The sequence below is a fragment of the Entelurus aequoreus genome, linkage group LG09 (assembly GCF_033978785.1).
Source record: "Entelurus aequoreus isolate RoL-2023_Sb linkage group LG09, RoL_Eaeq_v1.1, whole genome shotgun sequence".
NCBI lineage: Eukaryota > Metazoa > Chordata > Actinopteri > Syngnathiformes > Syngnathidae > Entelurus > Entelurus aequoreus.
Window position 1 is genome coordinate 19,099,564 of NC_084739.1, and position 26,979 is coordinate 19,126,542.

At 38.9% G+C, this 26,979-nt stretch overlaps 2 protein-coding genes and 1 long non-coding RNA gene across 3 annotated transcripts in view; 1 reads left to right on the forward strand and 2 right to left on the reverse strand.

Annotated features, from left to right (window-relative positions):
• Positions 1–3,264, reverse strand: part of col21a1 (collagen, type XXI, alpha 1) — a 100,486-nt gene extending 97,222 nt beyond the window's left edge. Inside the window, exon 1 of the mRNA XM_062058285.1 lies at positions 3,200–3,264. The gene's annotated coding sequence lies outside the window, so the exon portion shown is untranslated. The remainder of the gene's footprint in view (positions 1–3,199) is intronic.
• The window catches only part of LOC133657233 (uncharacterized), a 972,718-nt gene that overhangs the window by 473,358 nt on the left and 472,381 nt on the right, over positions 1–26,979 (forward strand). The gene's annotated exons all lie outside the window — the stretch shown is intronic.
• Positions 7,458–26,979, reverse strand: part of zmp:0000000760 (collagen alpha-1(IX) chain) — a 35,567-nt gene continuing 16,045 nt past the window's right edge. The window contains exons 7-26 of the mRNA XM_062059602.1: positions 20,206–20,259; positions 20,073–20,126; positions 19,937–19,990; positions 19,811–19,864; positions 17,928–17,981; positions 17,799–17,852; positions 14,334–14,387; positions 14,209–14,253; positions 14,083–14,136; positions 13,931–13,984; positions 13,813–13,866; positions 13,643–13,714; positions 13,535–13,570; positions 10,714–10,758; positions 10,600–10,632; positions 10,353–10,499; positions 9,848–10,024; positions 7,945–8,035; positions 7,768–7,845; positions 7,458–7,675 (exon numbers count right to left, since the gene is read on the reverse strand). Of these exons, the coding sequence (XP_061915586.1) occupies positions 7,458–7,675; positions 7,768–7,845; positions 7,945–8,035; positions 9,848–10,024; positions 10,353–10,499; positions 10,600–10,632; positions 10,714–10,758; positions 13,535–13,570; positions 13,643–13,714; positions 13,813–13,866; positions 13,931–13,984; positions 14,083–14,136; positions 14,209–14,253; positions 14,334–14,387; positions 17,799–17,852; positions 17,928–17,981; positions 19,811–19,864; positions 19,937–19,990; positions 20,073–20,126; positions 20,206–20,259 (1,482 nt within the window). The remainder of the gene's footprint in view (positions 7,676–7,767; positions 7,846–7,944; positions 8,036–9,847; positions 10,025–10,352; positions 10,500–10,599; positions 10,633–10,713; positions 10,759–13,534; positions 13,571–13,642; positions 13,715–13,812; positions 13,867–13,930; positions 13,985–14,082; positions 14,137–14,208; positions 14,254–14,333; positions 14,388–17,798; positions 17,853–17,927; positions 17,982–19,810; positions 19,865–19,936; positions 19,991–20,072; positions 20,127–20,205; positions 20,260–26,979) is intronic.

Here is a 26,979-nt window from a genome sequence, read left to right on the forward strand (position 1 = left end):
ATATAGCCCTAAATCACAAGTGTCTCAAAGGGCTGTACAAGCCACAACGACATCCTCGGTACAGAGCCCACATACGGGCAAGGAAAACTCACCCCAGTGGGACGTCAATGTGAATGACTATGAGAAACCTTGGAGAGGACCGCATATGTGGGTAACCCCCCCCCCCCCCCCCCCTCCAGGGGAGACCGAAAATAAATAAATAAATAAAATAAATAAATAATAATAATAATAAAAAGATAATAAAAAAATAAAATTAAAATAAAATCTAGAACAGCCTAATAGCTAGAACTAGTATGCATATATCTTTAGACTTAGACTTAGACTTAGACAAACTTTAATGATCCACAAGGGAAATTGTTCAACACAGTAGCTCAGTTACAATGATGGAAAGGACAATGCAGGTATTAATAGACTAATATAGCTATAAAAAAATCTAACATATATACGAATATATACATAATATGTGTACAGAGTAATTTATATACAGATATATTATATTATGTCTATAACATATATACAATATAAACCAATGACCATGTACAATATTACAGTATATACAGTCTATATGACAGCAGCAGCATAAAATGGAGAGTAGGTCCAGCAGGAAATAGAAAATAGACATTATAAACAAAGAGAAGTAGCTAACATGTCAGGTGTCAGGTAATAGGCAGATGTCATCTATTGCTGTATGGCGAGTGATTATACAGCTGGATGGAGTGTGGAATGAAGGAGTTCTTGAATCGCACAGTGCGGGAAGGAAGTTGAAGGAGCCTGTTGGAGTATGAACTCCGCTGTCCCTTAATTGTCAGGTGGAGTGGATGGGCAGGATTGTCCAGGATGGCCAGCAGTGTGTCCAGTGACCTCCTGTCCCTCACTGACACAAACGCCTCCAATTGCGTGCCAATAGTTTGGCCGGCTTTCCGGATCAGATTATCAATCCGGTTTGAGTCCCTTTTGCTGGTGCTGCTCCCCCAACCAACCACTGCAAAGTACAGGGCACTGGCCACAACAGACTGATAAAATATCTCCAACAGCTTGCTGCACACATTGAATGACCTAAGCTTTCTCAGGAAAAAGAGTCTGCTCATGCCCTTCTTGTAAACAGCTTTGCAGTTGTCCTTCCAGTCCAGTCTGCTGTTCAAGTGGACTCCCAGGTACTTGTACTGCTCCACTACTGCCACCTCCCGGCCCTGGATCTTGATGGGCTCCACCGGGGTCACTCTCTTCCTGAAGTCGATGACCAGCTCCTTGGTCTTGTCCACATTAAGGACCAGATGGTTCGCCTGAGACCACTCCACAAAGTCAGCGATCAGTGTCCTGTACTCCAATTCCCGTCCCTCTCCAATACACCCGACCACAGCAGAGTCGTCAGAGTATTTCTGCAGGTGGCAGGACCTGGAACTATACTGGAAGTCTGAGGTGTACAGGGTGAACAGGAAAGGAGACAGGACGGTCCCCTGTGGAGCACCTACACCACTGACCACAGTATCCGACACGGAGCTCCCCAGTCGCACAAACTGGGGCCTGTCAGACAAGTAATCAGTGATCCAGGAGACAATGGATGAACTGACACCCATCCTGAGCAACTTGTCACTCATCAGAATTGGCTGAATGGTGTTAAAGGCACTGGAGAAATCAAAAAACATGATCCTCACAGTGCCCTCCCCACCATCCAGGTGAGAGTGGGCATGATGCAGCAGGTAGATAACAGCATCGTCCACTCCTACATGGGGCTGATATGCAAACTGTAGAGGATCCAGGGAAGGAGCCACCAGTGGCCTCAGCTGATCCAGCACAAGTCTCTCGAGGACCTTCATGACCTGGGACGTCAGGGCTACAGGTCTGAAGTCATTAGAGCTCGATGGGATGGGCTTCTTGGGCACCGGCACTATGCAGGATGTTTTCCATAGCACTGGTATCCGTTCTAGCTTCAGACTCAGGTTGAAGATGGAGAGCAGGATCCCAGTTAGCTGAGCAGCGCAAGTCTTCAGGACCCAGGGGTTGACTCGGTCAGGGCCTGCTGACTTAGCTGGATTGACTTTCTCCAGCTGCCGTCTTACAAGTCCAGGTGTCAGACACACCGGGCTGGCTTTCTCAGTGGGGGGTGGAAGTGGGGGAGGGGAGAAGGGGAGAAGGGGGAAAAAAACGGCTGTGGCAGGTAAAAGAGAAGGAGGGGGAGGTGGAGGTGTGAGAACGGGAGTAGTGGGGGGAGGGCCAGTAAGGGGTGCGTTGCTAAATCTGTTGAAAAACAAAGTCAGCTCGTTGGCTCTATCTGCACCCCCATCCAGCAGTTTGGCTTTATTGTTGAAGCCTGTGATGACCTTCATACCCTTCCAAACCTCACGAGTGTTGTTTTGTTGGAGTTTAGCTTCAAGCTTCCTTCTATAGGCATCTTTCCCTTCTTTGATTGATTGATTGAGACTTTTATTAGTAGGTTGCACAGTGAAGTACATATTCCGTACAATTGACCACTATATGGTAACACCCGAATAAGTTTTTCAACTTGTTTAAGTCGGGGTCCACTTAAATTGATTAATTCTTAAAGATTAACTTTGAGCTGCCACTGAATCCTCTTCAACTCGTCCCGATCACCGGATCTGAAGGCTCGCTTCTTTTTATTTAGCAGCACCTTTAGCTGGCTGGTGATCCAGGGCTTGTTATTTGGGTAACAGTGGACAGTTTTTGTCGGGATGATGGAGTCCTCACAGAAATTTATGTAGTCAGTGATGCAGTCTGTGATTCTGTTGATATCTGTCCCGTGAGGCTTACAGAGTACATAAAAAGGCTTTTTTTAAAAGAAGGGTTTTTAAGCCTTTTTTTAAAGCATCCACAGTCTGTGGTGCCCTTGGCTGGTCAGGGAGAGCATTCCACAGACTGGGAAGCGGCGGAGCAAAAAGCCCGGTCTCCCATAGTTCGTAGCTTTGTCCTCGGAGGTTGGAGGAGGTTAGTTTTTTCCTAAACAAATAGCTGCGCTGAAAGGAATATGAAATGTGCAGCTCTGGTCAATGGGCCAAATAGTTAAAAAAAAAAAAAAAAAAAGAACACCTTATTTGGCGCTATAAAATCACAATTATCCCACTTTTTGGAATGTTCCTTTTTCTTAGTTGCACACACTATAAGGCACCGAGGGACATAGTATCACTTCTCGTTTGAGCCATTTACATGTTGTAAAAGCAGTATTATCCAAGATTTGTCCTACCTGCCAGGTGCAGATGTAATCCAGGTGATGTTTCATCGTTGACCAGGAGCCTATGAACACACTGGTGGATCGCACCATTGCTGGGAAGGTATGTAGAAACGTGGGAGTGGCTAATCTGGTAATGGGAGCAGACATTCCGAAACCATGCAATCATTTTCTATTCAAAGACGAGCATGTTTCTAGTTTGTTACCAAAAATAGAAACATATTAGAGTGTGCTTTTGTTCACTTTAAGTGGCGTCTAATGTATCACAGCATTCATCCGCCAGCCATCTGCTTACTTTAACTAACTAAATGCTATTATAAATGACATTAATAGGAGATTACAGTTCATATATCTCCTGGTGTGTGTGTGTGAGTGACAGGAAGAAAAACTCTGGACTTGTTTCGGGGCTGTCTTAAATCTCTAGACCTAAAAAATACAGTATGAAGGGAAATAATATGGCCCCTGACACATGAAACGTGACAAATTGGGGCGGTGCATTACTGCCAGATGGCAGTAGAGTGTTGAATATCTCTGGAATATCTTAAAATGTGTTTTGTGGCAAGTCAAACAGTGTCAGTTGCTATGTAAAGTACCTCTTTCCATTATTTTCAGGAGACTGCATTGCAAAATGATTTGTGTGTTCATTTCTACAAATCCTAAAACTAGAAATACAAAACCAAAACCAGTGAAGTTGGCACGTTGTGTAAATCGTAAATAAAAACAGAATACAATGATTTGCAAATCCTTTTCAACCAATATTCAATTGAATAGACTGCAAAGACAAGATATTTAACGTTCGAACTGGAAAACGTTGTTATTTTTTGCAAATAATCATTAACTTAGAATTTAATGGCAGCAACACATTGCAAAAAAGTTGGCACAGGGGGATTTTTACCACTGTGTTACATGGCCTTTCCTTTTAACAACACTCAGTAAACGTTTAGGACCTGAGGAGACACATTTTTGAAGCTTTTCAGGTGAAAATATTTCCCATTCTTGCTTGATGTACAGCTTAAGTTGTTCAACAGTCCGGGGGTCTCCGTTGTGGTAATTTAGGCTTCATATTGCGCCACACATTATCGCCACGCTGTTGTAACACGTGGCTTGGCATTGTCTTGCTGAAATAATCAGGGGCGTCCATGATAACGTTGCTTGGGTGGCAACGTATGTTGCTCCAAAACCTGTATGTACCTTTCACCATTAGTGGTGCCTTCACAGATGTGTAAGTTACCTATGCCTTGTGCACTAATACACCCACATACCATCACAGAAGCTGACTTTTGAGCTTTGTGCCTATAACAATCCGGATGGTTCTTTTCCTCTTTGGCGTCCACAGTTTCCAAAAACAAATTGAAATGTGGACTCGTCAGACCACAGAACACTTTTCCACTTTGCATCAGTCCATCTTAGATGAGCTTGGGCCCAGCGAAGCTGGCGGCGTTTCTGGGTGTTGTTGATAAATGGCTTTCGCTTTGCATAGTAGAGTTTTAACACTTGCACTTACAGATGTAGCGACAAACTGTATTTACTGACAGTGGTTTTCTGAAGTGTTCCTGAGCCCATTTGGTGATATCCTTTACACGCTGATGTCGGTTTTTGATGCAGTACCGCCTGAGGGATTTAAGGTCCGTAATATCGTCGCTTACGAGCAGTGATTTCTCCAGATTCTTTGAACCTTTTGATGATATTACGGACCATAGATGGTGAAATCCCTAAATTCCTTGCAATAGCTGGTTGATAATTGTTGTTTTTAAACTGTTTGAAAATTTACTCACGCATTTGTTCACCACGTGGTGACCCTCGCCCCATCCTTGTTTGTGAATGACTGAGTATTTCATGGAATCTGCTTTTATACCCAATCATGGCACCCACCTGTTCCCAATTAGCCTGTTCCCCTGTGGGATGTTCCAAATAAGTGTTTGATGAGCATTCCTCAACTTTCTCAGTCTTTTTTGCCACTTGTGCCAGCTTTTTTGAAACATGTTGCAGGCATCAAATTCCAAATGAGCTAATATTTGCAAAAAATAACAAAGTTTTCCAGTTCGAACGTTAAGTATCTTGTCTTTGCAGTCTATTTAATTGAATATAGGTTGAAAAAGGATTTACAAATCATTGTTTTCTGTTTTTATTTACGATTTACACGTGTCAACTTCACTGGTTTTGAGGTTTTGTAAGTACCTCGTAGTACTTGTTTCGGCCGGTGGAGAAGCAGCAATAGCCGGTAAAAGCCATGTCCTGTGATACCTAGGACCGCTCAGTTGGATTCTTGTCAACACTGCAAGATGACTCAGAATTTCATGAAACAAACACTTGATGTTGGACGATGTTTACTGAAGGTTGATGGGATGCCAAGGAAACAAGAAGAGCCAGGAGAAGAATTACTCAGAACTCTCAGTGGGGGTCCCCCTTTGGACCTGTTCCTTGCCTAATTTATTTCTCACAGAGAAATCCTTGGAAGCAGTGTTTAGTTTTTTGGTTTTTTAAACTCCCTGAGAAAATACCCAAAAGGGGGGAAGTCCATACTTGGGAAGTCCGTGTTGGGGAAACACTCAGGCCAGGAATAAAACAATCTTATTATGCCTGTTAGTGTCATTAAAGTGCGGCTTCTGAAGACCATTGAAAAACTGAATACATCATTTACTTAACTGCTGACAGCTAAACGCACGCCGTCGCCAGTGAAATTAAATGAAGCGTGGAAACGACTCCTAAATTACGCTGGAAGCCAAGAATCGGTCGATGTGGTATTTTTTTTTTTCTTTATGTTTACTAAAAAGACTGTAAAGACAAAGAAAAATGACGGACGGTACAGAACAGCTGTTGGTGTTTTAAAAGCTGTGTTGGTCAAAATGTTATAAATTATATACACTTTCTGGTAAATAACATAGGTCGGTATCGCTGTTGTGCTGTCATTCTTACTGGAGAAGAAATAATCATTAATCCATAATCATGTTGCAATGCAGTCTGCTGAAAATGATGGGAAGCGCCAGTCTACAAAGCAACTGAATAGTAGGTAATTATTTCATTATTTTTGAAGTTCTGTGTTTTACTGATGTCATAAAAAGTGTGAAGTGAAGTGAATTTTATTTATATAGCGCTTTTCTCTAGTGACTCAAAGCGCTTTACATAGTGAAACCCAATATCTAAGTTACATTTAAACCAGTGTGGGTGGCACTGGGAGCAGGTGGGTAAAGTGTCTTGCCCAAGGACACAACGGCAGTGACTAGGATGGCGGGAGCGGGGATCGAACCTGGAACCCTCAAGTTGCTGGCACGGCCACTCTACCAACCGAGCTATACCGCCCCCCCCCCTAAAAAAAAGTGATGCTGCACATGACATGAGCCCAGCCCTATATTTACGCCCACCTCTTCATGTAAGACAACCAAATAGGCAGGCTTTGCTACACATCTTAAAATAGGATTTAATAGACTAACCTACTGTAGCATTGTGTTGTTGTTAAATTTAATTATTTTCAACACTCTACTGCCATCTGGCAGCTAAAGTGGATAGTGCACATCCCAATTTGTCACGTTTCATGTGTCAGGTAAACCGCAAATAGTGGGGCCGTATGAACTCCCTTCCTACTGTATAACGACAGATTAATCCCAGAAGGTATTTTGTCGGCACGCGCTCCTTTACCTTAACCTCGGATTGTTACCTGCCGTTTGTTGTTGTTGTAACCTTCCATCCATCCATCCATTTTCTACCGCTTGTCGCTTTCGGGGTTGCGGGGGGTGCAAGTTTTTAGCAAATAAACTACGTGCATTCAAGTAAACCATGTTCCTTTATGGCATTCTGACATAAAATTGCTTTGTGTCAAAATATTGGGGTTGTTTTTAAAAATTATTTTAAATCATGCAAGTAAGTAATTCACTTTGATAATTCATAATTCCATAAATATATTTGTCAGTATGAATGTGCTAAAATGATGCATTGATTCTGGATCTGGACCACATTATAAATAATTGTCAGTCTGATAACAAAAGCCAATCCAATTTTTTTGGATTTTTATTATAAAGAACAGATGTTTCAAGAAAACGTTGATTGTGAAATCATTTAAATAAGAAAAGATTGCATTTTTATACATAAATTGCCGCTACGTATTGTTGTTACTTGGGTGGGAATCTGTTCAATTGTTCAGGATCTGAGCCTCAGTTAGCAGGAATATTTACATGTTTAAAAATTGCATTTAATATATGACTGGAACCATATTAACACAAGTTCGAATCCAACACCTTTTGGTCCTTTCAATAATCACTCTGTCCACTTTTTTCCACTACTGGCGGTTCCTCAACCTCCGAGGAGGTGCAGCCTGAGGTGCTGGCCGGGGTGCTGGAGTCGTAGCTGTGAGCAGCGCGCACCCAGAGGTGAGGCACGTACCGGGGGGCCCTCGGAGACCTGGGTGGCCCCTGATTCCAGCCAGGCCCGCGTGTCCTCGTTCACCAGGCTTCCCTGGTTGGCCATTAAACACCCGGCCAAGACGTCCACGCTGACCTGTGATTGGCATGTCATGATGTAAATTGGCCTGTGGCCCCTTTTAAGGGAGTGAAAACAATATTTTTTGAAAAATTGTGATATAATTTCACCCATTTTTCCCTGCTCCCCGGTGTAGCCAGATAGGCCGTGACCCTTGGCTCCTTTATCACCTTGCTCTCCTCTGTCACCTGTGTACACACACAAACACACACACACACACACACACACACACACGCACACACTTCTTAGAACGGCAACAGACAGTTTTGTGACCTAATAATTCTCACCTGGCGCTCCGAGCTGGCCCGGATCTCCAGCTTCACCATAAAATCCTGGCCGGCCGACTTCTCCAGTTTCGCCGTTTCTCCCAGTGTCACCCTGACAACATCATAAAAATGAAATATACCACATTCCACTTTTATGTATACTTTATATGTTCTGTGTAAATCTTTTTTTTTTTGTTGCCCTGAATGAATCTGTGCTGCATATATAAATCTAGACTTTTTGCATGATCAAAATATGTGTAACTGATCTTGTTTTGACACAACACTATTAGGTTTGCAAAATGTATTTTTGTTTTTAGGAATTTAAATGTAAACAAAATATTTCACTTGAAATATCACAAAGAAAAAGGCTTGATATTAAAAAAAAAAAAAAAGTTGTGATAATACCAAAATAAAGTATAATAAATTCTAATATTATTAGAAATGTTTTAAATTTTGCAGGAAACAAAATACATTTTATAAGAAAAAAAGTGTAATATTATAATTAATAAAAGTTGTTAGATTACAAAAATAAAGTCTTTAAAAAATAAAGTTGTATATCGCAATAAAGTATAATAAATTCTAATATTATTAGAAACATTTAAAATTTTGCGGGAAACTAAATATATTTTACAAAAAAATAAGTAGAATATTTCAATTTTAAAAAAGCTGTTATAGTACAAAAAATTAAGTCATAATATCATGACAAAAACATCTTGATTTTACAAAACTAAAGTAATATATTTCCTGAAAAACAACAGGACGTAAAAATTTTAAAATAAAGACAAAAAAATGCTTCGGCGTGGCGAAGTATGTAGAGTGGCTGTGCCAGCAATCGGAGTGTTGCTGGTTACTGGGGTTCAATCCCCACCTTCTACCTTCCTAGTCACGTCCGTTGTGTCCTTGGGCAAGACACTTCACCCTTTGCTCCTGATGGCTGCTGGTTAGTGCCTTGCATGGCAGCTCCCGCCATCAGTGTGTGAATGTGTGTGTGAATGGGTAAATGTGGAAATAGTGTCAAAGCGCTTTGAGTACCTTGAAGGTAGAAAAGCGCTATACAAGTATAACCCATTTATCATTTATTTATTTTACTAGAATGACATTGTAATAGTCGAAGAATAAAGTAAAACTGTTTAAGGACAATTTATATTTGTAATATTTTTAAAAGGCTTAATTTTGACACGTATTAATGTCTGTAATATTACTAAAAGAAAAAAAAATCTTAATAATAGAAATACTTTGAGATTTTATTTTAGGAGGTTATATAATTACTAGAAAAAAAGTCATAACATTAGGAGACAAAACATGTATTAGCATGAAGCATAAAGTTATAATAATACTAGAACAAAAATAGAGTAAATATAAATGCATTAATCGTATTATCATCGTAGTTTTTTCTCATAACTAATCATATATTTGATGGTCGTTTTCCGTGTTTTTCCTATATAAAGTTGTGACAATACTAAAAATTTTTTTTTTTTTTTTACAGAAATAAAGCAAATGTTATGAATTTTATTATTTCCATAATTACAGTAGTTTAAATTCATAATTACTGGTAAATTGTTTTGGTCATTTCCCATGTTTTCTTATCATTGTGGCCTTAGACGTATTGCTGGTATTGAGCATGATGGTGATATTGTCGCACATGGGCTGCGACTGTGCAGCATAACAATATGGAAAGGATTTGACGGCTACTGAAACTCTCCAAAAAACATTCAACGCATACCAGGCGTCTACAATGCGACTCCATGTTTGTCCTCGTGGCGACGTGGAAACTCAGCATGTTTTCAGTGCTCGTTTTTCTGCCAAATACTGCAGCTGACTTAATCCAGACATGCGCAACGTGTCGGACAGAAGCGAACGATGTATGGGGAATGAACTCTGCTGGTGTGTTTAGGCTGAAGATGCGTAAACTGTCGCAACTCACAGGAGGCCCGGGTGGGCCTTTCTGTCCGGGTGGACCGGGAGCGCCCATGGGAACATCTCCATAGAGAGGGCACACTGCGGCGCACGTCCTCTTGATGGAGTTGGCGAAGGTGGACATCTGCTCCAGGACCACTTTCTTGCAAACCTCGATCACATGTTGAGCCGGCAGTGTTGGACCCTGTGTAACGAATCATTAGCACATCTATCACTGGAAGTCACTCTGGAACAGGGGCGATGAATATTCCAGCTGAGAGCCATGGCAGCTTTTCAGAGGAACCCCAAACAAATGGGGCCAATTATATTTCCCAGGACTCATTATGGATTTGTAAGCACGCTGACGGATGGCTTGGCTGAAAGTCTTGACTAATGAGAATCTTTTTACAAATTGTTCTTGACAGCAACAGTGATGAAGCCATAGTGAACAAGATCCAGTGTATTACAGTAGCACCTTCATGTTAAGAGTTGAAGATTAAAAACAAACATACACGGGTTGATATTTCACATACCGGTGGTCCTGGGGGGCCCTGAAATCCATCTGGTCCTCCTTCACCTCGCACTCCTTTGACTCCCACGGGACCCGAGCGTCCATCTGGGCCAGCTGGGCCGCGCTTTCCCCGTCCTCCCTGAGGACCCGGCTCCCCGCCGTCTCCAACCTACACAGCAGGTTGACCCCATCAGCGTCGGTGCGAGTGACGGCCAACTAAGTAAAGTTACGCTCCAGTGACGCTTCGCTAATGACACAGTGGAACTTACCCTTCCTTTGGGGCCTTTCACGCCTTTTTCTCCCTTTAAAAAAGGTTGTGATTGATGAAACACAAATATTGACAAGGGAATTATGATGGAACAAAAACAGGATGGGATATTTACCAGTGCACCTTTGACTCCTTGAATTCCGGGGATTCCTGTATCACCCTGTTCAAAAATGCACCAGAAATGGTTTAATTGTACAAAAATAAATTGGTCTTGGGTCTAAGTCATCTTCCGAGTAACGTTCAATCGTATCATCAAATCAAATCAAACTATTTATAAAGCGCTTTTCATACATAAAAGAAATGCAACACAAAGTGCTTTACAGACTTAAAAACAATACCCTATATGAACAAATGAATGCATGGGTGAGTACAGAGGAGCCAGGTGAGTAAACACTATCACAGGAGCCATCTGCACCAGGAGGCCATCAGACCACGGCCACCAGAACGCTGACACAAAGCGTTCCCACGGCACAGCCGATAACCCCTGATGCAGATGGCTCCCTCTGAGGAACGTTAGAAAGTAAAAAATAATAAAACATGTAAAATAGTAAGAACAATGACTACGAATAAAGGATAAAATACAAGTAAGACATATGAAGATAAAAAAAATATATAGAAATATACATTGAAAATATAATAAATAAATAGAATTAGATAAAATATTGCATAGCTAATAAGATAAAAAAGTAAAATACATATGACTTCAATAAAAAAATGAATATCAAGTAAAAGCCAAATCAAAAAGGTGGGTCTTAAGCCTGCTCTTAAAAACATGAACGCTGTCTCCAGCCCTGAGGTCCTCCGGCAAGCTGTTCCATAGACGGCGGCCATAGTAGTCAAAAGACTTTGTGTCCTGACATTTGGAATAATTAGGAGATGAGTGCCGGAGGATCTCAGGGCCCGTGAAAGTTCGTAGGGTACAAGAAAATCTGAAAGATAAGAAGGCCCAATGACATGAAAACATATATAAACCATAAGAAGAACCTTAAAATTTAGCCTGAAACACACGGGGACCCAATGCAGAGATTTTAAAACTGGTGTAATGTGAGCCCGATCTCTGGTCTTCGTCAGGACACGTGCCGTTGAATTTTGGAGTAGTTGTAAAGGTGCAATAACCTTTTTTAAGAAGACCAGAAAGCAGGGTGTTACAACTTGTAATAAAAGTGTCTCCATGTTGCCCTAAGAGAGAATTGTCATACATTATGGCAGTTTTTATCAATAATTAGCAGAAGGAAAGATCACTCAAATGTTTCTGTGCCTCAGTAACCGCACTGCAGACTTTAGACTCGTTCTGTTTATCTCTAATGTGCAATGTTGTTTTTCATTAGTTTATTATAGGTAAATATGAGAAAAAAAATATGAAAGTTACAAAAAAGATTGGATAAACTTAAACGTTACTATATTTTTACAGGACTTGAGCCATACGTTCCCAGGAAAGCGCTGTAGTTTTACAACAACAAAGGTCAAATATGATCGTTGACAAGGACAAAGTTTCAGTATTTTGACAAAAATTTTTTTTTTTACAAGAACACTCCTGACGGCACCTATGCTTTCAGGAAAACTGCTATGACAAGGGTGTTACATGTGTTAATCTCCCGAGATCTCGTGACACACCCATGAATATTATTAGGAAGTCGTGATTTTACAAATATATAGTCGTCGTTTTCCGAGAAGAAAAATGTACTATTGTGAGGGGGAAAAACGTGAAAAATTACCAGAATAAAAATTTACTATTGAAAGGAAAATGCATTCAAATGTTTTTATTAGAATCAAGTCATAAACTACTAGAAAAAAATGGTCATTTCTAGGTATGGGAATCTTACAACAACTCACGATTTGATTACGATTCTCTGGGTGACGATTTGATTCAGAATCGGTTTTCGATTCAATGCAATTCCCAATACAAATCAATTCTTGCAATATTTTATTTGGAATACAAACTATAATAAAACGCCTTCAAAACAGGTTACAGGTAAAAAAAAAAAAAAAAAAGTTAATCTTGGCTACTTGCAAGGTGTTCATACAGGTGTGGCGAGTAAGCGCAAAGAAAAAGTTCAACATTGATTTTAAAATAAAATAATCATATATTTATATTTTTTCTTTAATCGATTTTTGAAAATTATGAATCAATTAAGTATTGTAATAAATAAGAATTGCAATTTAGATGTGATTCCCATTTTCTGAGAATCCCTAGCAATTTCATTACAATCAATTCTAATAACTCTTCTCTGTTGCGGGCCCAAAACTCTGGAATGATCTTCCACTTCATGTGAGACAGGCCCCTTCTTTGGCTATTTTTAAGACCCTTCTTAAAACCCATTTTTATTCACTGGCTTTTAACCCAGCATGAGACTTTAAACTGTTTTTAACTTTTAACTTTTTTAACTGCTTTTTATCTAACAAAATTGTTCTTAGGGTAATTTTGTATTTGCTTTTTTAATGTGTATTTTACTTCTGTTTTAAATTTTATTTTTTAGTCTGTCCTTTGCCTTTATTTCTTTGTGGTGTACAGCCCTTTGTTTTTCAACTGTGGTTGTTTTTAAAGGGCTTTATAAATAAAGTTGGTATGGTATGGTATGGTATGGTAACTCTTCTGTAAATCTGATTAGATTTAATACCATCCATACTACACTGGTTGTGTAGATTGCTTTGCCTTATAATGAGGCTAAATCATAGCAAAAGCACAAATGTAATCCAAAAGTTGTTGTAAATTTCCACCATTGTAGGCACTGTCGTCTCCTTGGGCGAAACACTTTACCAACCTTCCTCGCAGTGCTACCCATATTGGTATGGCGGACTACGGACGGAAATGTATTCATAATCTGGCTCGTTTACAATCCGTACAACAAATTGATTATTAATATGTACTGTCCTGAATTAAACATTAAAATAAAAAGCTATATTTAAAAGTATTCACTTCAGGTGTGTGACAGTACCTTGCTCCCTTGTTTTCCAGCCACTCCCACATGTCCCTGCGGAAACAAAAATGACACCATTTAATTGCGTTTAATTCTGACGGTCCAGTTTTAAACTTAAAGACTCACATTAGGTCCCGGTGGTCCAATGAATCCGGGTCTGCCTGGTTTCCCCGCAGAGCCTTTGTAACCTCTTGGGCCCTCGAGAGTCAAACATTTGTTAAAACCACCCACTGTAAAGGACTTCTTACTTACAGTAATCAATTCCATTGACAGTGGAGTCTTTTCTTCCAACTTACAGTTCGGCCATGAGGTCCCATTTCTCCCGGTGTCCCGAAGGTACCTTTCTCCCCCTGGAAAAGAAGCACGCCGTGAATGGAGCTACCAAAATGCCAATTTCAACAACATCTGCGTTACCTTTGTGCCACCTAGTCCCAGTTTTCCACTTTGGCCTTGTGGGCCTTGATAAGCCTGTGGCCGCAATGACAACAAACATGTAAACAATGCACATGCTGCAAAGGAAGGGGCCAGTGTATAATCGGACTCAGGTATTGCACCAAAAAAAGTACCTCTATTCCATGGTCTCCATCTCTACCAAATATCCCAGGATCTCCAACGATGCCCTGTGGAAATGGTATATGTTACTATAAAGTAGACAAATGGTTCAGTAAGTGGGGCTGTGATGGTGTCGTCACCTTTGGTCCAATAGTGCCACTTCTACCACGAGGTCCTGTGACACCCTGAGTCGGACAATAACATAGAGAAGAAACATGTGCAAACGGATCCAAATACTCCAGGTTGTAATGACGGGTATACATACGGGCTTCCCCTTCTGTCCAGCAGCCCCTCTCTCTCCTGGATCTCCCACAATGCCCTGTCAGACATTCAGGCTCCATGTTAAATTGTGTTTGTTTGTTTTTTACTCTTATGTTGGTTGGATTCGAATGCAGTGGTCCTCAAACTTTCTTCATCAAGTACCACCTCAGAAAACACTTGGCTCTCCAAGTATCTCCATAATGATCGATATAAAATAAAGTCGCGTAGTAGGCTTAAGTATTCGTTGAAAACAAGGTAGAGGTTTTATTTAACAAGTACCGTATTTTCCGGACCATACGGCGCACCGATGAATGGTCTATTTTCAATCTTTTTTCATATATAAGGCGCTTTAAAGGAGTCTTTTTTTTTTTCTTCTTCTTCTCTAAATTGAAAACACTTCCTTGCGGTCTACATAACATGTAATGGTGGTTCTTTGGTCAAAATGTTGCATAGATTACGTTTTACAGATCTTCTTCAAGCCGCTTTCTGACAGTCGCTTCCGGATGCGCCGTTTTGTGGGCGGTCTTATTTACGTGGCTCACCTTTTGCAGCGTCTTTTCCCCGCCATCTTTGTTGTAGCGGTGTAGCGTGCAAGGACGGGAGTGGACGAAGTGTCAAAAGATGGAGCTAACTGTTTTAATGACATTCAGACTTTACTTAAATCAACAACGGAGCAGCATCTCCTCATCCGCCTGAAATGTGTCCCGTGAAAAACCGTCCGACCGGAACTCTCTAATAACTAAAGTTCCTTGGGTGAATAATGTAAACTCACTATACCGGTATGTTTTAGCGCTTTCATGGCAAGTTTACTGACAGATATAAGTAAGAACTTTACACTACTTTATATTAGAAATGGCAACAGTGGAGGATGAATGTCACATAACAAGAAGATAGAGAAAAAGAAGAAGCTTATCGACTATGGACTACAAAGACGGACACGCGCAATTTTTCAGGATTTATGCAGATCCCAAATACAGATCAGCAGGTACCACAAGGTAGGAAACGTTGCTTTTGCATAATATTGCGAAACAAAACGCCAGATAATATGTCTTACCTTATACACACACCATAATAATACTCGTATGTTGAAGCACATCAAGCGGTGCGGCTTCATAGCTTACCAAAGTCGTAATAAAACACTTTGATAGATTTTTGAGCGCCGTGTGTAATGTTCTATATTTTCAATGGAACATATAAAATGTTGGTGTTGTTTACTTGAGTCATATTGCCATCATAGTGCAGTCTACATGTATCTCTTATGTTTGACTGCCATCTACTGGTCACACTTATCATTTCACCATGTACCAAATAAAATTGCTTCGAGGTCAGTAAGCAAAACCAGAATTATTCTGTACATTAGGCACACCGGGCTGTAAGGCGCACTGTCGAGTTTTTAGGGGGAAAAAAGGATTTTAAGTGCGCCTTATAGTCCGGAAAATACGGTATATTTAATATTTTTTTGCCACTGTAACATTACACACAGTTTGAACAGTGACACTGTTTGAATATAAGAAAATAAAACACTACTTAAATAAACGGATGGAACATGTTTTTATGCTGCGTATGGCTATCCGGAAGCATTTGCAAACTTAAAATTAGCAACCTAATTTGCTTCGACTCTCATTTTTGGTTGATAAGATATTTTAAATAGTATTTCATGTTTTTAATAATTTATTTAGATATTTTTCATATTGTAACAGACTGGGTCCTATGTTTTGTTATGTTTACATGTAGTTTATTCAATGTTTAACATATGTTGTGGTTTCCCATGGCCTTGAAGGCATCATTGTTACATGAAGCTTTCTCTGCCGATGTTCGTCTTTGTTTTACGATTTTGCACAACACTGTAAAAAAATCTGCAACACTAACAAGAATATGTTTGCATTAGCTTACAGTAGCTATTTTCTTTGATACCAAAGAAAATTAGGCTACTTGTCGGCTTTTAGTGGTTTTTGGTAGAGTTCTAATAAAGATACTGATAAACATCCATACAGTGTGATAAAAGAATAACTATATAATGGTGGCTACCACTTAAGCACAGTGCTAAAAATATATATAGTAATTTAGCCGAGTTTGGCTTAGTTCGACACCTAAAATAATAAGACTTTTTTGTCTTATTGGTAGCTGTTTTTGTTCATTTGGGATCTGCAAAAGTCCTGAAAATTGTTCATAAAACAATTTTGCCTTTCTTCATACTTCCTCCAAACAAGCCGTTTGATATTTGGTCAATTTGTGACTTTCTTCCCATGTATAATGTCAGTTGAATCTCCATATATGGTCAAGTTTGACCCGAAGAGATTTGCACGAGTCCGCCATTGTAGTCAATAAGTTCCCTCTTATTCGCTATCCTCTTGTTGTGGGGCAGACTGGCTCGTACATGCACATGTATGCTCCGTTGTTGCCATTTCTAATCAAAAGTAGTGCATTGTTGTAACTTATATCTGTCAGGGGACTCCATATGGAAGCACTAAAACTACAACATGGCTGACGGGGGAGAAGACGCTGTCGAAGTGGAGGCACGTAAACAAGCACAAAGCTGAAGGGATGGTAGGAAAGCAGCTTGAAGACGGTCTGTAAAACATAATCTATGCAACATTTTTGACCAAAGAATGTTATGTATACCACAAGGAAGTGTTTTAAATGTAGAAAAAAAAAATATGAGTTAGCTTAGCGATTCGTAACATAGTTTAGTTTAACCACAAAGACAATTTAGTTACACGTCAAATGTAACTGCAATTTTTTTTTTAGGTGATATTCTAATTAAGAGACCCACAATATTGATATGTTTTGGTTTAGCATTACTAAAATAGTAACAAGTACATGTTAAAAGTACTAATACACCAGATAGCATAAGGCTACATGTCACATTTGACAATGTTGTGTTATTTGGTTGAATAATAATAAAATAATCCTGATTCGATTACAATATTGATTAAAAAAAACTTAAATGGTGTTTAAGACTTAAGCACAGTAAAAATAAAGGAAGTTAGCTTAGCAATTCAGTAGCTTGACAACAAAGACAATTAAAAAACATGTCAAATTGAACTGTTTTTATGTTATATTCTAATTTAGACACAAAATATTGATATATGTTTCATTTTAGCATTACTAAACAACAAGTACATGTAATAAATACTCATACATGTGTTTGGTGAATCAGACATCTAGCAAACTAGCTGTTCTTCTTAAGTTTTCAATAGTCAAATGTACACAACAATGGCTCCAGGGTAAGTTAACTTATGTCACAAACTTCTAGAATAACGACAATGCATTATTCTCCCGAGTAGGACACGACATATTGGTAGTATTTGCTGTAACCGGGGCTTTTACTTTCATGACTCATTGTGGCTTACAGTGTTTGTGGAGACGCTAAATTAGTCAAAACACAGCTTTATCCCAAAGATATACCACACAGGAAATGATTATTAGCGTTTTCTACAAAAAATTGTGTATTTTGCTTTGTACACACCGACGTTCCTCGCGGGCCAGGATTCCCTTCTGGACCAGTGCTCCCTTTCTCACCCTATAAATGTAACCACATAATAATTAAAACAAATATGAATAACAAAATAAGGATCATAATGAAAAAGATGTGTACCTTTACTCCTTCATAGCCAGCAATTCCTTCATATCCTCGTTCACCTTTCCTGCCCTTTAGAGAAGAAAAAACAAAGAAAAATAAGAGTAAAATGCTGTAAATACTTTTGTATTCATGGTGGTTGTGTTAAACTTTAATACAATAAAAGTCTATACAATACAATAAGTCTATTTTGAACAATAGGGGACCCTTTAATAATCAAAGGGTCCCCTATTGTTCAAAATTATTAATGGTGTCATAAGTGTGTCTAGAAGGTGTGTTCCCAATGTATATGATATATGCATTTATTACAGGGTTTTGTACAGGTATCAGCAAATCTAATAAAATGCTTTTAATGCCTTCTTTAATGCCAATTTGAAAAAAGTAATGTCCATGTCCTATTGCAGATAGTTATTATATATTATCAAAAGTTTATCTGTATAGGCCAAATTTTAGGCATTTGACAATGATAATATTGAATAGCACAGCTTTTATCTAATTTCTCTGCCTTCTTGTTTTTAAAATGCACTGCTTGCCTATCTGTTTTATCCAGTGCTTTCATTTTTTTATTTCTATTTTATACAGTATATGTTTCTGTGTTTTATCTAGTGTTTATGTAGTGTTTTTCATGTTTTTATTTCTATTTTAATTTTCGATTATATATTCTAACTTTCTATTTCTATTTTTTACCTTTTTTTTATTAAACATTTTTTAATACTTTGTAGCACTTTGAGATTTTAACAAATGTAAAGTGTGTTACATTATTATTATTATTATTATTATTATTATTAATAGTTGAAAAGTTTACGTTAACCGTTACTCACTGGTGAGTTAGAATTGGCTCACAAGATTGTTTAATCTGAAAAAAAAAAAGTTTATTCATCTATTTTTTTGTAGTGGTAGCAGCAGCTGCCAGTTGTGGTGGTGTCGTCACGACAGCAGAAGTTGCTTTGTTGGTCACGCCAAAGATATTTGACAACGTTAACTAGCTAACTTGTAATTAGCGAATAGTGTGTGTGTGACTTCGCTACATTACATTTTTTATTGCCTCTGGACATTACATTTTCATGTTTTTTAATCGCATTTTCCATTTTCACAAAATATATTTACTGTCTTGTTAATGTTTCTTAATGACCTGTGGAAACCTTGTACTTGTAAAGAGTGGATAAGTGCACAAGGCGTCAGAGGCGTGCACAATCACGCTTGTTAGAGCCAGTCTATTAGCATTAAAGCCAAACACAAAATGTCGCGTTCCCAGTAAGGCTCACTAAAATACCTTTTATAGTGTAATGTCACTTGCTCAAAATATATTAAAACAAAATTTTAACCAAAAAATATAAGAACAACACTGTTATCTTTAGTGGTTAAAAAGAACAAACTAAGAAATCTTATGTTTTTCACAATTTCAAATTAAATTGATGAAAAATGGTTGATTGGCTGAAGCAATATAACTGGCATTCACGCCGCTCAGTCACGCACATGCCTGTCGCGCGCACATACAGTAAACAAAATCAGCCCAGTTGGGAGGGGGATTCATATTGCTCCATTCTCCGCGGTTTGCCTGACACATGAAACGTGACAAATTGGGGGAAAGTGCACTATCCACTCTAGCCGCCAGACGGCAGTGGAGTGTTCAATATCTTAAAATGTGTTTTGTGGCAATTTCAACTGTGACCACGGCGTCAGTTGCTATGTAGAGTGACGCTTTCCATCATTTTCAGCGGACTGCATCGAAAAATGATTAACCCTCCATATGACTCCCTTCCCTAGTGTAGCAGCGAAATATGTGTGTTACCTGTGGGGTTATACCATGTTCTAAGGCTGCGTTACCATGGCAATTGCTTTTTCTTTTTGTCTTTAAAGTACAGTTTATGTCAATATTCAGGTCTACAAAGGATGCTCACAACTTCTCCCAGCCTCCCGGTATTTCCGATGTCTCCTGGGCCTCCACGAACACCCTGTAATGACAGTCAAAAGGTGTCATTTAAAGCGTTAGAATCCAATGTTTGCATTAAAAGGCTCATATTCACCTTGAAGCCTGCAGCACCTTTTAATCCTTTCAGTCCCGTAGGACCTCGCTCTCCCTGTTAAAAAAACAACAACATATTTTCCAATGACGTAGTAATATAGTATAGTGGGAATGCCCGTGATAGAGAAATCCTTTACCACACGGCCCCAAAGTCCTCTCATTCCTTTCTCGCCTTTGCTTCCTATTTCACCCTGAGGACAAAGCAGTGCAAGTTGTCATTAACGAACAAGCGCAAACATCACCTGATAGCGGTGTGAAGACGCAACTTACCTTATGACCCGACTCCCCAACGTTGCCGTAGTCTCCTGTGTTTCCCCTGATGCCCTGCAAGACAGACAAGTTGGCACAATTTTTCTCTGTGAGAAGAAAACAAAATATGTAGATTTGTTTCCACTTAAAGAGACACAAATGACCTTGGATTACCGACTTTTGTTCCACAATTCAGATCAATTCGGCCACTTTACATTTGTTTCTTGCCTAATAGAACACAATGTTTCCAAGGTACATTTCCCTAAATTTCAAAGTCAAACGTACACAGAAACACCTTTATAAGCCCCCACACTTCTAACCCTAATATCCTAATACTAGGACCTAAATTATTCAATCTCTATATAAATGACATTTGTAAAGTTACAAAAGATTTAAAGTTAGTATTATTTGCGGATGATACAACAGCGTTTTGTTCAGGAGAGAACACACAGGAGATAATACAAATAATAACAGAAGAAATTAACAAATTAAAAAGATGGTTTGACAAAAACAGACTATCGTTGAATCTTAGTAAAACTAAAATAATGCAATTTGGTAACAGTAGAAGAGAAAGTCAAACACAAATACAAATAGACGGAATAGAAATTGAAAGAGTAAACGAAACCAAATTTCTAGGTATAATGATTGATGATAAATTGAACTGGAAATCTCACGTAAAAAATATACAACATAAAGTTGCAAGAAACACGTCAATAATGAATAAAGCAAAACATGTTCTAGACCAAAAATCCCTTCATATTCTCTACTGCTCACTAGTGTTACCATATCTGAGCTACTGTGTAGAAATATGGGGAAATAATTACAAAAGTACACTTCATTCATTAACGGTGTTACAAAAAAGATCAGTTAGAATAATACATAATGTTGGATATAGAGAACATACAAACCCTTTATTTATTGAATCAAAAATACTGAAATTCCACGACATAGTGAATTTGCAAACAGCTAAAATTATGCACAAAGCAAACTATAACCTGCTACCCAAGAATATACAACAATTCTTCTCAAAAAAAGAGGAGAAATATAATCTTAGAGAAAAACGTAATTTAAAACATTTGTTTGCACGTACAACACTTAAGACCTTCAGTATATCAATATGTGGAATTAAATTATGGAATGGATTAAGCAAAGCAATCAAACAATGTACTAATATGATACACTTCAAGAAACTCTTCAAACTTAAAGTGTTTACAAAGTACAAAGAAGAAGAACCATGACAAACATTCTCAATTTATTTCATCCATCCATTCATTCATTCTTAAAGTAATCTTACTTATCTCATCATATGAAATATGACTTACTTCACCAATTATTATTATTAAATTCTTACTATTATTTATTTATTTATTTTTATTGTAATTACTAATGGAGTTTATTGTGAAAAAATTGTGAACAGGAAGTGAACAAAAAGTTTTGCAACTGTTATGTAATGAAAAGGGGTAGGATTAAATAAGCTCTGCTTCTTCCTACTCCTGTTCGAACATGTTGAAAAGAAACTGGAAATTGTGATGTATCATGTTGTATGCTTGCATGTTCGAAATAAACTCAAACTCAACCCTGCGCTTTAAACAATGCTACGGCTAATTTGTGGATTTTCGGGGTTCACAAGCTTCACATGCCATCAATAAAGTTATCCTTGTGACATTAGACCAATGAAATTGTTCACATTAAATCAAACACACCCGCACAATCATTCAGTCAGTTATTCAGCGTGTTATGGACTCACCCTCAACGTGGTGAAGACACGACATATTGCACACAACGCAGCCCCAGACCCAACCCGGAAACAATCGCCTCATGGAACGGAAATAAATCACAATTAAAGGGCCCGAAAGGCCGGAACTCTGAAGAAAATGACTTAGTTTTCATCTTGAATGTCTCTGTGCATTCATCTTAGTTTAGTCAGGGAGGTGACCAAGAACCCGATGGTCACTCTGTCAGAGCTACAGCATTTCTCTGTGGAGAGAGGAGAACCTTCCTGAAGGACAACCATCTCTGTGCTGCAATCCACCAATCAGGCCTGTATATGGTAGAGTTGCCGGACCTGAAAGACTCTTTGACTATGAGAAACAAAATTCTCTGGTCTGATGAGACAAAGATTGAACGTGGCGTGAACGCCAGGCGTCATGTTTGGAGGAAACCAGGCACCGCTCATCACCAAGCCAATACCATCCCTACAGTGAAGCATGTTGGTGCCAGCATCATGATGTGGGGATGTTTTTCAGCGACTGGGAGACTAGTCAGGATAGAGGGAAAGATGAATGCAGCAATGTGTGGAGACATCCTGGATGAAAATCAACGCTTCCCATCCAACCTGATGGAGCTTGAGAGGTGTTGCAAAGAGGAATGGGCGAAACTGACCAAAGATAGGCGTGCCGAGCTTGTGGCATCGTATTCAAAAAGACTTGAAGCTGTAATTGTTGCCAAAGGTGCATCAACAAAGTATTGAGCAAAGGCTGTGAATACTTATGTACATTTGATGTTTTTTGTACAATTAGCACTTTTTTTTTTTTTAAAAACCTTTTCAAATAGTCATTATGGGGTATTGTCTGTAGAATTCTGAGGACAAAAATGAATAATTGGAATAAGGCCGTAACATAACAAAACGTGAAAAAGTGATCTGCTGTGAATACTTTCCGGATGCACTGTATGTACAAAATATATAGTTATATTAAAGGCCTACTGAAATGCGATTTTCTTATTTAAACGGGGATAGCAGGTCCATTCTATGTGTCATACTTGATCATTTTGTGATATTGCCATATTTTTGCTGAAAGGATTTAGTAGAGAACATTGACGATAAAGTTCGCAACTGTACCGGAAGTAGCAGACGATATGCGCGTGACGTCACCGGTTGTGGAGCTCCTCACACCTGCACATTGTTTACAATCATGGCCACCAGCAGCGAGAGCGATTCGGACCGAGAAAGCGACGATTTCCCCATTCATTTGAGCGAGGATGAAAGATTTGTGGATGAGGAAAGTAAGAGTGAAGGACTAGAGGGCATGCCACAAATTAATCCTGCATAACAAACACCTCCCCCGTCCCGTCCATATAACCCGCCAATACAACTCAAACACCTGCACAACACACTCAATCCCACAGCCCAAAGTACCGTTCACCTCCCCAAAGTTCATACAGCACATATATTCCCCCAAAGTTACGTACGTGACATGCACATAGCAGCACGCACGTACGGGCAAGCGATCAAATGTTTGGAAGCCGCAGCTGCGTACTCACGGTACCGCGTCTGCGTATCCAACTCAAAGTCCTCCTGGTAAGAGTCTCTGTTGTCCCAGTTCTCCACAGACCAATGGTAAAGCTTGACTGTCATCTTTCGGGAATGTAAACAATGAAACACCGGCTACGTGTTTGTGTTGCTGCAGCCGGTCGCAATACACCGCTTCCCACCTACAGCTTTCTTCTTTGCTGTCTCCATTGTTCATTGAACAAATTGCAAAAGATTCACCAACACAGATGTCCAGAATACTGTGGAATTTTGCGATGAAAACAGACGACTTAATAGCTGGCCACAACGCTGTCCCAAAATGTCCGCTACAATCCGTGATGTCACGCGCAAACGTCATCATACCGAGACGTTTTCAGCAGGATATTTTGCGCGAAATTTAAAATTGCACTTTAGCAAGCTAACCCGGCCGTATTGGCATGTGTTGCAATGTTAAGATTTCATCACTGATATATAAACTATCAGACTGCATGGTCCGTAGTAGTGGGTTTCAGTAGGCGAGGGAATTGTGTTAAAATATATACAAAATGTGACAAAAGTGTTATTAGGATACACATATTGTCCAATCACCAAAGTCATGTATTATTTTATATTTTTGGTTATATTGTAATAAAAACGCTGAGGACCAAGAGCATTGTATAGTCACATTTTCAAATGTTTTTATGCGTTTTTAAATCGTTTCATAACCGCAATTGTAAAACAACCACTACGATGATGGCGCAAAACTGTACAAGAATACAGTACAGGCCAAAAGTTTGGACACACCTTCTCATTCAATGCTTTTTCTTTATTTTCATGACTATTTACATTGTAGATTGTCACTAAAGGCATCAAAACTATGAATAGGTGAAATAACTGAAAACATGTTTTATAGTCTAATTTCTTCAAAATAGCCACCCTTTGCTCTGATTACTGTTTTGCACACTCTTGGCATTCTCCTGATGAGCTTCAAGAGGTAGTCACCTGAAATGGTTTTCACTTCACAGGTGTGCTTGAAGCTCATCCAGAGAATGCCAAGAGTGTGCAAAGCAGTAATCAGAGCAAAGGGAATGTTTTGTAGATGTTTTGTAATGTTTTTTTGTTAAGTGCATAACTCCACATGTGTTCATTCATAGCTTTGATGCCTTCAGTGACTATCTACAAGGTAAATAGTCATGAAAATAAAGAAAACGCATTGAATGAGAAGGTGGGTCCAAACTTTTGGCCTGTACTGTATATAGTGAAGAAATATCTAACAACCTCTGGCCTTTCAGTCAAAGTGATATTAGTCACATTAGTGGAAACATTACACTGTCATATTCCACAGTCACTCCATACTGTATATACACACCAATCATAAATGCAACTCAATGGAGCGCCATTGTTTAGACAGATGCTAACCACCTCAGAAGCAAAAGGAAAAGTGTAGCTTTGGATCAACAAACAAAGGCCAGAATGTGAATCTTTTTTAACCTCAGAGATGGCCGACAGTATGGAGACAGGCAAGACCGTGAACTTTAAGGCATTTCTACCGCCGTATAGCCAGGATTAGCTAAAAAAAAAAAAAAAAGACCACCCACCACAAGGGATAGATGGTTCTTAAACGTATGCCAGGAAAGCGCCTCCTCAGATGTAAGTTGAGCATGGGGTAAACATGTTGGGTTTTTCTGTGATTCAACTTGTTACAAAAGACAGATGTTTACTCTCAAATGACCTCCAGCTGACAAGTCCGGACGAGAAAATGTGGCATGGATGTCTCTGGAATTGTGCTCTATGTAGGCAGACATACTGTACTTGACACTGTGGGGGGTTTTATTTGAATAAACGCGTGAACTGCCCTCATAAGGCCAGGATACAAGGTGGTTTCTCTGTAGGTCTTTTCTCTGAAAGTGTTCTTGAATGTCTGATGGAACGCCATCGAATTAAACTCCATTAATAAAAAGAAAAGTTTCTTCGGCCCGCTCCAACTTTACAGCGACTGCTCAGCAACAAAGAGCCAGGAATTTAAATGCGTTCCCTTCCCCGTGAGCCAAAGCAGTTATGAAGCGCAATGTGCCAAATGTCACACTTCACTAAAGCAGACGTGGTGTCATGGGAGGCTTTAGGGGGTCTTGGCAGACTGGTTTCCATGTCTGGGCTTGGTATCAGCATCTTCTCTGGAGAATTTAGTAGGACATTGAGCAAGAATCTGAGCACAATAGACACGCCTATTTTCCAGAATAATCATGAAGAATCTTCGTTAGTAACGAGGGATGTGATGATCAATCGGTCTACGGTCAGTAACGGACGATTTTCCTAAAAAAAAATATGTGATTGCCATTGCCTATTAATGTCTTTTAATGCCAATCAAAAACAACGATCCCCTCTTGCTGACACTGTATTTATTTTTAGTCCCCCGGCTAACAAGCGGCTAGCAGCTACTTTTTTGTCTCCACACACAGTACGGAGCCTTTCCCCTAAGCCAGGGGTGTCCAAACTTTTTCCACTGAGGGCCGCACACTGAAAAATCAAAGCAAGAGGGGGGCCATTTTGATATTTTTTATTTTAAAAACCAATACAATATATGTATAAAAAAAAGATACATTTAGGCCTCCACTCAGACTTGATCCCGGGGACCCCAAAAGGTTTTGGTCAAAAAAAATATTACAAATGTGTCATTATTTAGTATTATTATTATTATTATTGTTCAAGGTTTAAATCTCTAGATCAACATTAGGTCTATCTGTCAATATAACGCTTTTAAAGATTTAAGTTGTATGCCATTTTTGTCAAGGAAAACCGTGTTTTTTTATGGAAAAAAACACAAACTATGCAATATTTCCCCCAATAAAATTTTAAAGTGGAATATTTGAGATTATATAATAATTGGAGTCTTAAAAAGGTCAATAACTCATAACAACATTGATTTTAATTCATTATTTTTTTGAACAATGACACTTAAAAAAAAAAAAAAGTCCCACTAAAATTATTGGGGATCCAAAAGGGTACTGCTCAGTAAAGTTTAAAAAAATAAATCCAACTTTTTTTTTAACTTTTACCACAATAGTCTCAAGATCAACTTCAGATCTATCCGTCAATTATAAGTTTTATTGTTGTTTATGTTTTTTGTTTGTTCTTTTTAGGCCCTTTTTTAAAAAACTTTGTTTTTTAAATGGCAACCAAAAAATATGCAACATTTTCCCCCCAAAATATCTCAGTGTAATATTAAATGTGAAGTAAATGGAGCCTTGAATAGGTCAATAATTCATAATGACATTGATTTTGATTCATTGTTATTTTTTAAAGAAAGAAACAGCCTGCATGGCAGTTTTGTGTTATTAGAGTAAATAATGCAACATTTTCTTGTTACATTTCACCTGTTTGCTCTTTTATACCACTTTTTATGTTTTTAATTTTTTTTTCATCGTATTTTTAGAATGTGCCGTGGGGCCGTTAAAAAATTACCTGCGGGCCGCAAATGGCCCCCGGGCCGCACTTTAGACACCCCTGCCCTAAGCCATGGGTGTCAAAGTCAAGATCCGGCCCACGAATAAATCATCGATGGGCCC